The 16042-nt window shown below is 52.5% G+C and overlaps 1 protein-coding gene across 1 annotated transcript in view; it reads right to left on the bottom strand.

Annotated features, from left to right (window-relative positions):
• CFAP74 (cilia and flagella associated protein 74) overlaps nucleotides 1-16042 on the bottom strand; it is a 103519-nt gene that overhangs the window by 17222 nt on the left and 70255 nt on the right. The window contains exons 22-30 of the mRNA XM_055583793.1: nucleotides 15693-15857; nucleotides 14209-14371; nucleotides 13005-13075; nucleotides 12379-12501; nucleotides 8080-8201; nucleotides 6075-6203; nucleotides 5793-5880; nucleotides 5113-5286; nucleotides 3839-3972 (exon numbers count right to left, since the gene is read on the bottom strand). Of these exons, the coding sequence (XP_055439768.1) occupies nucleotides 3839-3972; nucleotides 5113-5286; nucleotides 5793-5880; nucleotides 6075-6203; nucleotides 8080-8201; nucleotides 12379-12501; nucleotides 13005-13075; nucleotides 14209-14371; nucleotides 15693-15857 (1169 nt within the window). The remainder of the gene's footprint in view (nucleotides 1-3838; nucleotides 3973-5112; nucleotides 5287-5792; nucleotides 5881-6074; nucleotides 6204-8079; nucleotides 8202-12378; nucleotides 12502-13004; nucleotides 13076-14208; nucleotides 14372-15692; nucleotides 15858-16042) is intronic.

Genomic DNA, 16042 nt, shown 5'->3' with positions numbered 1-16042 from the left:
CCTGGCGAGCTGCAGTTCATGGGGTCGCAAAGAGTCGGACACGACTGAGTGACTGAACTGAACTGAACTGATTTGCCATGAAGTGATGGGACTGAATGCCATGATCTTAGTTTTTTGAATGTTGAATTTCAAGCCAGCTTTTTCACGTTCCTCTTTCATTTTCATCAAGAGGCTTTTTAGTTTCTGTTTGTTTTCTACATTAGGGTGGTTTCATTTGCATATCTGAGATTACTGATATTTCTCCTGGCAATCTTGATTCTAGCTTGAGCTTCATCCAGCCTGGCATTTTGAATGATGTACTCTGCATGAGCAGGGTGACAATAGACAGCCTTGATGTACTTCTTTCCTAATTTTGAACCAGTCCATTATTCCATGTCTGGTTCTGTTACTTCTTGACTTGCATACAGGTTTCTTAGGAGGCAAGTAACGTGGTCTGGTCTCCTCTCTCTTTAAGAATTTTCCACAGTTTGTTGCGATCCACACAGTCAAAGCCTTTAGTCAATGAAGCAGAAGTAGATGTTTTTCTGGAATTCCCTTGATTTCTCTATGAAGAAGTAGGTCCCTTAAGTACTGGCTTGCCATCAGACTTGTACAGACACATTTTATTCCAGAAGAGAGTGGATACGCTAATGTGTTAGTATTTAAGGTACTCAGGAAAGAAAAGGTTTTTTCAGGTAAATAGACTTTCAGGTGTAAAGGCTGTGCAGAGTGTCCCCAGTGTGAGGGGGTGGGCTCTGCCCTCTGCTACTGTCTCAGTGATGCTGCTGGAGTGGCTGGAAGCCCTTTAGCTTCATGCTGTATCTCACACCTGATGCAATGATTCATCAAAGTAAAACATAAATGCACAAGTAAGATGTAAATTTGTAAAAGTTTTATAAGAAACCTTTGTGACTTTAGGTTAGGGAAAAAAATTCTTAGATATGATACCAAACTCAAGATCCAAAAACAAAAAGTTGATAAAGAGGACTTGTTGTTCAGTCAGTCATGTCCAGCTCTTTACAACCCCATGGACTGCAGCACGCCAGGCTTCCCTGTCCTTTATCATTTCCCGGAGTTTGCTCAAACTCACTTCCATTGAGTCAGTGATGCCATCCAACCCTCTCGTCCTCTGTCACCCCCTTCTCCTCTTTCCCTCCCTTCTCCTCTTTCCCAGCACCAAGGTCTTTTCCAGTGAGTTGGCGCTTCACTTCAGGTGGCCAAAGTATTGGAGCTTTAGCTTCAGCATCAGTCCTTCCAATGAATATTCAGGACTGATTTTCTTTGGGATTGACTGGTTTTTATCTCCTTGTAGTCCAAAGGACTCTCAAGAGTCTTCTCCAACACCACAGCTCAAAAGCATCAATTCTTTGGCATTCAGCCTTCTTTACATCCAACTCCTCATATGGCTGCTGGAAAAGCCATAGCTTTGACTATATGGACTTTTGTTGGCAAAGTAATGTCTCTATTTTTTAATATGTTGTCTAGGTTTGTCATAGCTTATTTTCCAAGAAGCAAGCATCTTTTAATTGTGTGGCTGCAGTCACCATCTGCAGTGATTTTGGAGCCCAAGAAAATAAAGTCGCTCACTCTTTCCATTGTTTCTGCATCTATTTGCCATGAAGTGATGGGACTGGATGTTATGGTTTTTGTGTTTTGAATGTTGAGTTTTAAGCCAGCTTTTTCACTCTCCTCTGTCACCTTCATCAAGAGGCTCTTTAGTTCCTCTTTGCTTTCTGCCATAAGGGTGGTGTCATCTGTATATCAAGGCAATCTTGATTCCAGCTTGTGCTTCATCCAGTCCAGCATTTTGCATGATGTATGAGATCAAACCAGTCAATCTTAAAGGAAATCAGTCCTGAATATTCATTGGATGGACTGATGCTGAAGCTGAAGCTCCAATACTTTGGGCACCTGATGCAAAGAACTGACTCACTGGAAAAGACCCTGATGCTGGGAAAGACTGAAGGCAGGAGGAGAAGGGGCAACAGACAAACTGAACTCAACTCTGCATATAAGTTTAATAAGCAGGGTGAAAATATACAGTCTTGATGTATTTCTTTCCCAATTACTCAAAGTTAAAAATTTTTGCTTTACGAGAAGACAGTGTGAAGAGATTGAGACAAGCCACCAGGGAAATTTTTTGCAAATCTGACAAGAAACTTCTATCAGAGTATATAAATAACACTCAAAACTCCATAAAAACCCCGATTTTAAAAAATAGACAAAAGACCTAAAAATACTTTTCACTAAAAAGATACATGGATGGCAAATAAGCTCCAAGCTGTCAGTCGTTGGAAACACGAGTTAGTGAGACACTGTCACACACCTCTGAGGATGCCTCTCCATCCAGCAGACAAGGAAACCTGACATTACCCACAGCTGGAAGGGGTGCAGCAGCCAGACACCCGGACGTTATGGGGGAGAACGTAAAATTGAAAAGAAACCGACGCTGTGACTTGGCAACTCCCCTCCTAGACACTAAGCCATGGGCGATGAGAACTCGGGCTTACACAGAAACCTGCTGGGGACCTGTGCCAAACTCAGTGTCCTTTGCAGGTGGGCTGCACGGACACGTCTCCAGCGGGTGGGGGCCGTGGCGGAGGGCATGGGGGAGGGGAGGCAGAACGCGGGCTTTAGAGCCCTGGCATCCAGGTGGGGGGTGAGGCGATTCAGCTCAGTCTTCAAGGTAGAGCCAACAGGCCTTACTGATGACTTAGCTGTGCCAGCGGAGGTAAGGAGTCAGAACGGGGTCATGCTTGTGGCCGGTGCTCAGGCGGCAGTGCTGGGCACGGGTCCAGCTCTCAGGTCTGGGAGCCCATGGGCAGCCATGCTCTGTGGGGGGCAGTGGGGTGGGGGTGTGTGTGCCACTGGGTCTCTCTGGACTCCCGATCACTGCTTTATTCCCTGAGGCCTCACAGTTTTACCATTGCTAGCCTTTCCAAGGTAGCTCTTGGATAAGCTTTTGGAAATTTCAATTTATTTGTAGATAGTTCTTGAAGAAAATTAAATGCTCATTCAATCGACAGACATCTAAGGAGCTTCTGCCATAGGCTGGAGCCCATTCTGGGCACTGAGATTATTTTGCAACCACCCTTTCTCATGGGGCTATTTTTCCAGAGGCTGAAAGAGTTGTGAACAAGCCCAAGAGGGGCCCAGCCCAGGGTGGGTCACTAGAGCTGAGGGGAAAGGTGGGTGGGGGGGGGCTGCAGCTGGGCAGAGCCTGTGCCTGGGTTTCCTCCAGGGGTTCTCGCTCTGCACTGGCTCCTTAAAATCACCACCTGTAGACCCCTTCCAGCTTCCCCTCAGCCACCCACCTGGCCGGAGGGTGCTAACCCTCCCTCCACCCCATGCCCCAGGGCTCCCAGGCCCCCAGCCAGGACCAAAGAGCAGACAGGAGAGGAGGGGAAGGAGGGGGCAGGTGGGCTGGCTCCACGAGGGGTTGGCCTGACACCAGGAGGGTGTCCCAGCACGTTCCTCCTTGGAGGCTGATGATTGAGAATCAGCAAGAGCTGGCCCTCGTGCCAGACCCTGTCGTCCAGTGCATTTCTCCCTGCCCCCTGCTTTCTCGCCCCAGTTCTCAGGGTGGACATGGAGGCCGGGGACCAGCCCATCACACAGTGCATAAGGGCAGGTGGGGCTTTTGCCCAGGGGGTGCTCTGCACACTCATGCATGCTCACAGGTGCATGCACACATGTGCACATCTCACACACCTGCAAGGTGTGCCTGGACCAAGGTGTGCAGACCTAGGTCGGAGCTCTCTGAGGTTGGTACTGCCGCCCAGCCCTGTAGTCAGCCTGGCTAGCCAGGGGCTGCCACTCCCAGCTGGCTGCCCAGGCCTTGCACTCCTGTCAGGCTCACCGATTAATCTCTGACTTGCAGATGAGCTCAAAGTTGTACTCCTTGGCCTTGGTGGGCTGAAAGATCACATCGAGCTGTAGCGTTTCCAGTGGCAGGATTGTCCCGAACCCGTCGTTGGGCTGGATGTCCACAAACTGGCAAAAGGAAGACCATGGATGCCAAAGCGAAAATGAGGTGACCTTCCAGGGAGTGCCACGAGGAGCAACGTGGACGGGAGTGTGGCAGAGCACAAACGAATGTGTGTCTGGTGACATGTGTGTAAATGCGTTACGTGGGTGTGAGTCTGTCTCTGTGTATGTGATCATGTGTGCAAGTGAGAGGGTGGTGTGTTTATGTGTGTCTGCATGCATGTGAGCACAGGTATGTATGTGAATGTGTGTATGCATGTGAGCACAGGTATGTGTGTCTATGTGTGTAAGAGTGTGTGTGCATGCATGTGAGCACAGGTGTATGAGGCTGTGTATTGAGTGTGTACATGTGTGTGAACACAGGTGTGAGTATATGAGTGTGTGTGCATATGAGAACACATGTATGAGTGTGTATGCGTGCATACATGAATGTGAGCATAGGTGTATGTGAGTGTATATATGTGTGCATGCATGTGAGCACAGGTATATGTGAGTTTGTGTGTGTGCATGTGAGCACAGGGCTATGTGTGTACACGCATGTAAGCACAGGTGTATGAGTGTGTACATGCATGTGAACACAGGGTATGTGAGTTTGTGTGTGTGCATGTGAGCACAGGGCTATGTGTGTACATGCATGTAAGCACAGGTGTATGAGTGTGTACATGCATGTGAACACAGGGTATGTGAGTTTGTGTGTGTGCATGTGAGCACAGGGCTATGTGTGTACATGCATGTAAGCACAGGTGTATGTGAGTATATGAATGTGTGTGCATGCATGTGAGCACAGGTGAGTATGTGAGTGTGTCTGCATACATGGGGGTAGACAATAGGTCTCTGGTGGGGCAGCCTGGAGGACTGAGGGAAGCCAGGCCTGGGCCTCTCTTGGCTGCCCTGCAGGGCCAGGCAGGCCAGAGTCTCAGGAGGGAGGGAGGGGAGAGAACTCTGGGTGCTGCGCATGCAGCAGGTGGAGAGAGCTCGAGAGGGGCAGGGTGAGGTGGGGACAGCCAGATACCCTGGCTGAGGTCCCTGGGAGTGAGCATGGAGTCTGCAGGTGGGTGAGGCCTGGCCAGGCACCAGGACTCAGGGTAGCAGCCCCTCGTCCCTCACTGCCCAGTACCTCCCACTCTGACCACATGAGCGAGGTACCTTGGGGAGTCCGACGAACCCAAACTCCTGGGGCAGGAGGGAATGATTGCAGAGGCTGATTTGGGTCCTGATGGCCTCGTAGATGGTACAGTAGCCAAAGTCCAGCCCTGCGGGGCTGAGCTCCAGGTCCGAGGTGGTGACTATAGCATGGACAGTAAACCCCACGGGTTTGATCTGAAGGGCAGAGGGCAGGCCCATTAGGTCACTGCGGTCAGTTAGGGAAGTGTCTCCAAAACTGAGAAGAGCACCGGTCCTGCTGTGAGCTGGCGGCTGACTCTGCACCTTTCACGGACACACCTGCTTCCTGTTGGCCTCAGCATGGCACGGGCAACACAGGTAGGCAGGGGGCCGGAGGGTATGTGTGCACACACATGTGCATCTGTGCATCTGCTTGTCGGTGCATTGTGAGCTCACATGATGACATGTGTACCGAGGATGTGCACACCCTGGACACCTGGGTCTGGACTGTACGAACATGAGGGTCTGGGTGTCCCAAGGACAGCCCTGCCCACCCAGGACAGCACTGGGGCCTCTCTGATCCACAGGCCCCTCCCTCTGTCTCCCCTGTGCAGGGGCTTCTTGGGCAAGACTGGGGGCCAGTGAGGATGGGCTCCAAGAGCCAGGCCAGAACAGCTCTGCTCCCCCAGGGTGCCCGGCATCCAGATGAGCCCCACACAGACCTGGTCAGCCACCCGGATAGTCATCGGGGCCTCCAGAACCCTGGTCTCCTTGTCAAAATACTTCCCTGCGTCTTCTGGGAGGGAGTGTCTGCAAGAGACAGGGGGCACTTGAATGTTCTTTTCCTCTTTATATTTGAGAAATGACGAAAGGCTCAACTGTGAGGGTGCCAGAGTCACGGGCTACACAGAAGGTCAGAAATACGGGAGCCTGGGGCTGGCTTCCTGCTGTGACTCGGGACCCCCCACCACCCGGGAGGAGCGGCGCCCCGCTGGGCACATCACCTGGGCAGGAACTTGAGCTGCACTGAGTAGGACGACAGGGCCTGGATGTAGCCAGTCTCAGGCAGGAGCTCCATGTGGCCCCGCAGCTCCTTGCACACCTCGAACTTTAGGCGCAACGCGGCCTTCGATCTGCAGTATCCAAGGGAGGGCCGGACGGCGACTTGAGGTCAGTCCTTGCCCCACAGGGCCCAGCGCACCCCCTCCAGGCACAGCCCTGCCGGGCACAGCCCCCACCCTCCACCCCCACTGTTGGACAGGCTTCAGAGCCCTGCTCACAGGGGCAGGTTTTCCTGAAATGACATTGGCTGAGGAATCCTTACAAATAAAAACATCACAACTGAAAGTCACCCTGGTCGGTTCTCAGAACCTGAGTGTTTTCTGGGAAGCGCCTCACAGGCCGGGGGTCAGGGAGAGGGGGCCCTGTTCCTCCTGGAGTTCTGCCATTCCCCACTCAGGCACAGGCTCTCTTGCAGGACACTCAGGAGGCCCCAGGTGGCCAGGCCTTGGCCTTGGTGACGGCAGCTTCCCCAATTTTTGTCCTTGCTTTCAACTCAGGACCAGCCGGAGAAAGCCAGGTGTGCCCCCAGTCAACCACGTGGGCCAGAGCCCCATTAGGACACCCCCTCCCCACCTGCTCTCCAGTCTCCAGAAAGAGAGGCAGTGGGCGAGCTGCCCTAGGCCTGTTGAGGAGACCGCCCCTGGGCCATCAGGGACCCCAGGCCATGGTCCAGAGCCTCTCAGGCCTCCCAGTGTCTCCTTAACCGCCCGGGGTGATTCTCACAGTCCTTCTGCATGGGGAACCCAGGGCCGATCGGGACCCTGAGTGACCCATGGGCTCCTGAGATTGCAAAGGAAGGTCTCTCTTCTCTCAACTTTGACCTCTGGCCCCAGTGTCACCCAGCACTGAATGTCCCCTACCATGAAAGGTGTTCAGACTGGGCCCTCCCACCCTGGTTTCTGCTGTGGCTGGGTTCCCCTCAGGCAACTACAACCAGGGTCTTTGTGAACTCACTCCCTTGCTACCCCTGTACCCATAAAACTGGTAATAACATTGAATTCTAAAATCATTCAACAAACCTAAGAGGTCGAGCGTGTGCCTCAGAGGACAGGCTGAGAAAGCAGAGCTCCGTGCTCCGTGTCCCCCCACCCACCCCAGGGGTGGACACACTTTGCATTGAGGTAAACTGACCAGACGCTGTTAAACCCTGGTTTCCCAAACAATCCATCTGAAACCTGCTCTGAGACCCCAGCCTCCGGGAAAAGCAGGTCGCCCGATGTTTGCAGCACTGACATCTGGGGACCCAGCAGCTGGCAGGTGCCAGCCTAATTGCACCCAGGCTGACATCGCCCCCACTTCCGGAGAGAAGCAGGACCCTGGGTACAGCTGCTGGCCAAGTACAGGTGTGTTTGGTTAGTGAAGATCCACTAAGCTCTAACTGTTGGGTTTGCCTCTTTTTTCCACTTAATTGAACTTTAGTTAAAAAAAAAAGAAAGGGAGAGTAAAAAAGAAATGACAAGCGTGGTGTCTGGACACCCTTGCAAAGCTCTGTGAATGAAACACACTTCTTTTCTCAGAACTCCACCCATGTTCCTTCAGAGGACCAGCCCCCTCTTCTGTCTGTGTCTGCGAGGAGCCTGACCTGGCGTGCAGGGTGCCGACCCCCCATAGACAGGGGTGATGACACCGATTTATCCTCATGGTCCTGGAAGTCAGGTCCAGGCACCATGTCCCAGGGCTGAAACCCAGCTACAGGCAGGGCTGGTTCCCCTGGAGGCTCCACAGAGAACGCTCTCCTGGCTTTTCTGGTTTCTGGAGATGCCACGTCCCTTGGTTTGTAGCCCCTCTTCCATTTTCAAGGCCAGCAGCCCAGCACCTGTCGGCCTCTGTCTGACGCTGACCCTCGGGCTTCCATCCTATAACAGCCCTGGGGTCCCAGTGGGCTCTCAGGGCAATCCCTGGAGATCCCCACCTTGAGGTCTCAGATCTCACCCAGCCAGGGCTCACCGTGTGTGGACGAGGATCGAGTCCTGGTACAGCCGATCGTACATGCAGATCTTCAGGTCTATGTTGGGCTTTGGTACCCAGACAGGCACATCGATAGCCACACCGACGACTTTGAAATATAACTGAATTTGAACACGAAAATCCAATAACACACATGTTCATCAGCAGAGCAAGCAGTGCTTGTGAGTGCTAACACAGAGCTCAGAGCATGGTCTGTAATTCTTACAAGTACCGCGTGCCCAGTCATGTCTGACTCTGTGTAACCCCAAGGACTGTAGTCCGCCAGGCTCCTTTGTCTATGGGATTTTCTCCAGGCAAGAATACTGGAGTGGTTTGCCATGCCCTTCCCCAGGGGATCTTCTAAACCCAGGGACAGAACCTGTCTCTTGCATCTCCTGCGTTGGCAGGCGGGTTCTTTACTACTAGTGCCACCTGGGAAGTCCCAGCTGTTGCAAGTATTGGAAGGTTAATAATTAAACTGGCCATTGGGACTTCCCTGGTGGTCCAGTGGCAAGACTATGCACTCCCAATGTGGGGGATCCGGGTTGGATCCCTGGTCAGAGAACTAGATCTCACATGCCACAATTAAGACCAGTTGCAGCCAAATAAATATTAAAAAAAAAATTAAACTAACCATGTTTTTGAGATCTATGGCAGTTTTCACATTAGATAATTTTTTTTTTTAATGCGCAGAGCTCTATTTATTTTTTGATCATGCTCTGAGGCATGTGGGATCTTAGTTCTCTGACTAGGAACTGAACATTGGCAGTGAGAGCTCAGCATCCTAACCACTGAACCTAACCACTGAACTTCCTAACCAGGGAAGTCCTTCACGTCATATAATTTTTTTAAAAAGTCTTTATTGGATTTGTTACAATATTGCTTCTGTTTTATGTTTTGGTGTGTTTTTTTTGGCCACGAGGCATGTGAGATTTTAGTTCCCCTATCAAGGATCAAACCCCACACTCCCTGCATTGGAAGGTGGATTCTTAACCACTGGACCACCAGGGAGGTCCCCACATCATATAATTTAAATAATCCTGTTTATTTTCAAAATTTTTAAACATGAGAAGGTAGACTTGTACAATGGGTTTTCACAAACGTGTCATGCAGCTTCCTAAATATCCACATTTTTAGCAGTTTAGAAAAACCCTTTTGCTACAAAATCGTGTGTCACACAGGCTGTGCACATGGCCAACACAGATGGAAGCTCAGGTCTCTCAAGGGCTCAGACACAGAGGTGCTTCTCCCTGCAGTTGGACCCCGAGTCCTGGTCTCAGAGCTGGGCTTTGTGGGTGTCTTGCCAGGTGAGTGTGTGCACAGCGGCACCCCCAGGGTAGCGCCAGGGACCACCAACCCACAAGACTGTGTGTGGGGCCTTCCTTCCTACCACCTGCAGGACTGTGACCTCAGAACACAGCTGGACCAGATCCGAGGCCACTGGGTCGCTGAAACACACAGCCCATTTCCAGGGCCAGAGACAGACCAGACAGAATAAACAAAAAGCAGGTCCAGGGAGATGGAGCTGCTGGGGCAGTTGGGAGAGGGTTTGAGGACAAAGGCAACCTCTTCTGTCAGAGGCAGCAGGGGTGGGCTGGAGCAGTGGCTGAGAGGCTCAGAGGCCCCGAGCAGCATCCTGGTGGCAGGGCCAGGCAGGTCAGAGAGGCCAGTCTTGCCAGCACCTGTATCAGCTCCAGGCGAGCAGATGGACTCAGGGGGTGACACGTGACAAATGAGTGTGAAGAAAGACCCAGGCCTCGGAGTTCAGACTTCCACAAAGGAGGGCAAGGAAGCCCCCATCTACAGCAGAGCCAGCAGGGTGGGAAAGAGAGGCTTGGACATGGGAGGGGGGCCGTCCCCATGGGGAGATGGCAGCAGGGCCCCCAGACCCCTGGATGGGAAGGGGCTGCAGGCTGGCAGATTCCAGACCTGTCATAAGGGGCCTGATCTCAGGAAAACAGGCAGGCAGGATGGGGAGCCCATACCCCTGCTCACCCAAGGAGGCCGAGAGCTGCACAGTGGGTGCGTGTGTGTCCCCAGTTCTGGTTGGGAGAGGTCAGTGCATGGGGAGCAGTCAAGGTGTTCACTGCCTGCCTCACTCAGCAGGGCCCCCATGGGCTGGCACATGCTTGATTCAAAGCCACAGCCCCAGCCAGGCTGTCCTCTCTTGAGTGATTGGTTACCCAGCACTGGCCCGTGTTCCTTCCCGTCACAGAGCAGGGGCTCTGTGGGGTCCTGTAGGGTACCAGGGGGCTCCATGGGGTCCTGTAGGGTTCTCTGAGGCTCTGTGGAACTCCAATTGGTACTACTGACAGGGGGCAGTGTGAGTATGGTGGAACACTATGGGGTACTGTAGGGCATGGCCCATTCCTTGGGGTTTCTGTTCAAACAAATGAGTGTCTTGTCGCAAATCTCTGGCCGCTGAATAGGAATCATGGCAGAGCAGAGACTTCCGAAGCGGTGAGGAGAGGACAGTGCAGTGAGTACAGATGCATCAACTGGTCACAGCTGGAAAGAGATCACCTGCCCGGAAACATGGACCATGGTGTCAGGTCAGAACTCCTAAAGCAGTGGCAGTAGGTTCAGAGGAGATTCTAATAATTCAGTGAAACTTAAGTGAAATGGAGACACTGAAGGCCAAGAAAGAGGGTCAGTAAGAGGGACACAATGTCACACTGTATTTCGGTCATAAGAAAGTGCTGGCCGAGTGTCCTGCTGGGCACAGTCTGTCCTGGAGGGTTTTCCTCTTCCATTTAAGAAGTAGAAGGTCATGTGGGATTTGGGGGCTGAAAGTGGAGGGGACTGTTCATGGAATGGAAAGTAGAATTTCCAAATAACAGGAAGAAAAGGAATAAGTAGCAACTTGATTAAACCAACCAAAACAAGAAAATTGAAAGTGAGGAAATAATATCATAAAATGAATAGTCAATACAACTAATGGAAGAAGTAAAACAAAGTGTGTCAATGTTTTGGAGATTAATTCTTTGTCATTTGTAGTAACAGTGGTGAGAGTGGGCACTCTTGTCTTGTTCCTGATTTTAGAGGTAATGCTTTCAATTTTTTGAGAAATGTCTGTTTAGCTCTTTTGCCCACTTTTTGATTGGGTTGTTCATTTTTCTGGTACTGAGCTGCATGAGCTGCTTGTATATTTTGGAGATTAAGTGTGTCAGTATTATGCTGTGAACACACTGGAGTGTCCCCATAAAGGCAGACAGCATTAGTTGGATCCATAGACAAAACCTGGCTCCTTAAAAGACATACAGAGCAAAAAAAGGATGACTATGGGAGGGGACACAGGGAAATGAGGCTAAGGGGAAGCAGAGGAGAGCAGGGTAGCTCTATCATTATCATGGGAGCAGCTGTTGTTAGAGATGTCTGAGCAGCAAGGGGGAAGAGGTCTGTTTGGTTCTGGCGGAAGGCATAATTTACTATAAGAAAACAACCACAAACCCTCATGCATCAAACAATAAGGCAGTTGTACAGAGCCCTCTGTGAGGCATGTAAGGAGAACTTGTCAAAGGTTGGGTCACAGGGAAGGTGGACATGCGGAAGGAACATGGAGGGATGCCAAAGCACCTTGAAAGAGAGGAACGGAGCTGGAGGATTCACCCTTTCTGACTCCGGACTATACTGCAAAGCTACAGTCATCAAAACTGCATGGCACTGGTGCAAAAAACAGGCACACAGACCAATGGAACAGGATAGAGAGCCCAGAAATAAACCCATGTACCTATGGTTACCTAATTTATGACAAAGGAGAAAAGAACATACAATGGAGAAAAGACAGTCTCTTTAATAAATGGTGGTGGGAAAACTAGACAGCTACAAGTAAAGAGTGCAATTAGAACATTCTCTAACACCACATCAAAAATAAACTCAAAATGGACTAAATTCCTAAATATAAGACCAGAAACCATTAAACTTCTAGAAGAAAACATAGGCAGGACACTCTTTGACATAAATTGCAGCAATATTTTTTTGGATTTGTGTCCGAAGGCAAAGGAAACAAAAGCAAAAACAAACAAATGGGACTTAATGAAACATAAAAGCTTTTGCACAGGAAAGGAAACCATTGACAAAACTGAAAAGACAACAACAACAACAACAACAACCTGAAAAGACAACCTACTGAATAGGAGAAAATGTTTGCAAATGATATGACTGATAAGAGATTAATATTCAAAATATAGGGTTGGCCAGAAAGTTCCTTTGGTTTTTCTGTAATACAGGCCCCACGTGGTTGGGTGGATGGAAGGTGGAGGGCAGGACCCCATGCCTGGGGAGCAGCATGGTACTCACAGTTGGGCACTGCTGATTCTTAAACACAACCTTGAAACTGTCCTGGACCGTTCCCGGGACAATCGGGGTGAAGATGATGGGCACCTTGATGGAGCTGAAGGGGCCTATGTCCCCCTCTGTTGTCTGCAGGGAAGAGAGGCGGAAGGCTGGTCAGCCTTCACATTCTGGACGGGTACCTCCTATGGCCTCACCATGGCCAATCACTGTGTGGTGGGAGGTGGCGGCAGCCATGTGTGCACTTGCTCTCCTGATGACCCGGGCCTTGCACACACACATGACCACACATGGATGCACACACATGCACACATGTGGACACATACACACATGGACACACACACATGTACCACATGGACACACGTGCACACACACATGGACCCCACCCCCACCCCTGCCATTCTGGCTAGTGAGGCCCCACACGGAAGTCTCCTCTGTGCTCAACAGGGGCACCCAGGCATGCCTCTTTGGCTCTGGGTCTGACCTAGCCCAGTCAGGGATGGGGTGGCCAGATACGGGCTGAGATAGCTAATCGCCCAGAAGCTGCAAGTCCGGTGACCAGATTAGTCTCATCCAGCTCTGGTCAGATGGACAGGCCACCCCAGGGCTGGAGAAAGGCAGGCCTTGCTGACCTCTCCCAGCGAGAACTCCATCTGTTCCTCATTGGGAGGTATAGTCATGATGGTGGTCAAGGTCACGCCCTCTGATTCTGGAAGAGAAGGGGGTTCACAGGTGAGGCTGGCCAGGCCAGGAGAGCTGGGGCACCAGGGCCCCTTCCTCTCCCAGACCAGGTGCTGTCCTGGAGTCTGTGGAGGCCACCCCGGCCCTCCTGAACAGATACCTCATCCTGACAATATCATGTGCCGCCCTCCCACCTGTCCCCAGGGCTGGCGAGGGCCCTCACAGGGGGCACCCTGACCCAGGCAGGGCCCCCACCCTCCCCCCGACCCAGGTCTGCAAAGAAGGACCACTTGGTGGCACAGGAGGACCAGAGTGGAGTGGGGTTGTGCCCCAGGCCTGGGCAGGGTGTCCTGACCCTTCTGTGCCAGGACAGGGGTCACAGGGCTGTAGGGTCAGTGCAGGTAGACAGCCTGGCTCGTTGGCACAAGAGGCTGTCACTGTGGCCCCAGGTTCACATGGATGTGTTTCCACTCTCACAGCTCCCATGGCCATCTCCTGCATGGGGGCCTTGGGAACTCAGGGACCCCCAACTTCAATGCCATGTGTGGTCCCAGGCCTGGAGTTTCTTGGGTGGACTCAGACAGTGGTCACTGTGGCTTCTGGAGTGGGAGGCCTAGGTGGGAGAAGGTCCTGAGTTGCTCAAAATGGCCTAAGAGCAGCATGTCTGAGAAAGGACAGCAGAGAAACGTGGGGAAGCTGAGAAGTGGACCATCTGAGGCTTTGCTTCAAGGCAGGAGGAGCTGAAAGTGGACTCGAGAGGTTTGTATTAAGAGGAGAAAATGGTAGAAAGCTGTGTGAGGGCTGGGCCGGGTGGGGTCGGGGGGAGGATGGGGGGCCAGGCTGGGGTGGTAGGGGGAGGGGGGCTGCCAAGTCCTGGAAAGGTAACACAGTACCCCCTCCAGCCTGTTTTCACAGTTGTTTGGCCTTGTCTGTGTGGACATGCTCTAAGTGGCTCCTGGAATCTGTCCTCTGGGGCCCTCTGACCCAACACGTAGGCCCTCTGCCTATCACACGGCTGGGACTTGGGGTGTGCTGAGGGGCCCAGGGCTGCATGCTGAGTGCTGCCTCACTGCCCATCACATGGCTGGGACTCAGGGAACCTGTGCCAAGGAGCCCAGGGCTGTATGCTGAGTGCAGGCCATGGGCCCAGCTCACCGATGGGGTGCCCCTTCTCCTGCTCCTTCATGTCCAGCTTTCCAGACTCCTTCTGGCTTGGTACATCTGTAGGAGATGACTCATTGCCCTCCATCTGATGCTCAGAAAAACTGGTCGTGAATTTGTCATACAAACTTTTGTCTTCATACGTGAAGGTACTACTCTGAAAAGAGAACATGATACCTTTAGTGCAGTCCATTTGCCTTTCCCATTAGCTATCCAGATCCACCATCCCTGAGGTGCCACGCTGAGAACCCGGCCATGATCTGGGCTGGGGACCATGGGCTCCTGCATGACCCCCTTGGCAGCTCTCCATTGACCTGTGCTGAGTTTGCCTGGGGCTCAGGGCCTCCTCTAACGCAGGTGGTTTCCTCCTCAGCCCCCTCCTAGAGACTGCACACAGGCATGGGGCCGAGTTCCTCCAGGACACCTGTTGCTCTCTACCGTGAGCTTGGGCACCCCCCAGGCTCCAGCCCAGAGCTCTCCTGGCTTTGGCCCAGATCCCTGCAGGCTGAGAGCAGGCTGGCTTCATCTCTGCTCCTTTCCAAGAGGCCACTGACCCGCAGGCCTCTCCCCTGGGCTCAGGAACAGACTGACTGAGTGCCTGCTGTGTGTGACTCAGGGTCCATGGGGGACCTGCAGGGTATTGTCCTGGTGGAGCTGCCGTCCAGCTGCTCAGACGCCCACTGAGACACAGAGCCAGTGCCCGTGGAGAGCCTGAGGGCCCGGCCGCTTGTCCTCCCTCCATAAGCCTGGCTCCTGCACCCTCTCTTCCCTCATCAACCCATGCTCTGGGTTCACACCCCAGTCCCAACCTCTGTTGCAGCAGCTGGCCCATGTTGCTGTTCAGGGTACCTCTGCCCTCTCCCTCTCCAGGGGAGACCCTCCCAGGACCTTTGCTGAAACCCCTTAATGCAGCAGAGAAAACAGACTAAGTGCTTCTTATAGGAAAGTTTCAACTAACTTAGACATGTATTTTGAGGCAAACTTTCTCTCTTTGTTCTCACCCCCAAAATGACCACCACACCCCTTCCCTGTCCACTGGCTGTTTTGGAAGTTGTCTCCATGGATGGGGTCCCTCCTGTTTCTGTTTCCTTGGCAGCATGTGCACAGCCTTCCCATGAGAGGACCAGGGCCTCCCTCATACTTTTGAGAGAGATGTGGGTGCGGGGCAGGGTTTGCTGAGCTTTTCAGCCTGAGGGGTCTGGGATGCCCCCACTCTGAGAATGCTTGTCCACTGCCTTGCCAACACACGTGACAGGGGACAGTGTCCTGCCGCCAAGGTGTGCTCCCTACAGAGTTTGAGCACTTCCAGATGGACTGGAGGCTGTCCTGCCACCCCTCCTCGTCCTGCTCACATCAACAGGATCCTTTGACTCATGGCCCACTTCACACTCATGGGACTGTATCTTGGGGCAGGAGATACCACGTGCTGCCCTCGGCTGAGCAGCCACAGCATTGACCAGGAGCAGCGGCACACTCACTAATTTTAGGACCGACTGGGAGGTGTCCATCTCACAAGTCTCTGATGCCAGAAGAAATCTGAACTTGGTGCCCAAGCCCCCAGTGTTGGTCAGCGTGATGGTCCGGATTGCAGTCTCACCCACTGTGTAGCTGCCAAAGTCGATGAGCTCCTTGTCGAGAGACAGCTGTCAGAAGACCTCGAGTGAGCCAGGGTGACCACAGCAGGTCTCCTCTCCCACCTGCCACCCCATAGCCGAGGGGACATGGAGCTCTGACCCCATCCGCACACTCATGGATAAGGTCTGCATCTGGCTCCATGGGGGAGAGGAAAGGTCTCTGCACTGTCCACGAACACAATTCACATGCCAGA

The sequence above is a fragment of the Bubalus kerabau genome, chromosome 5, assembly GCF_029407905.1.
Source record: "Bubalus kerabau isolate K-KA32 ecotype Philippines breed swamp buffalo chromosome 5, PCC_UOA_SB_1v2, whole genome shotgun sequence".
Lineage (NCBI taxonomy): Eukaryota > Metazoa > Chordata > Mammalia > Artiodactyla > Bovidae > Bubalus > Bubalus kerabau.
Note: the sequence above shows the minus strand (reverse complement) of the source record. Positions and strands in the feature narration are given on the sequence as shown.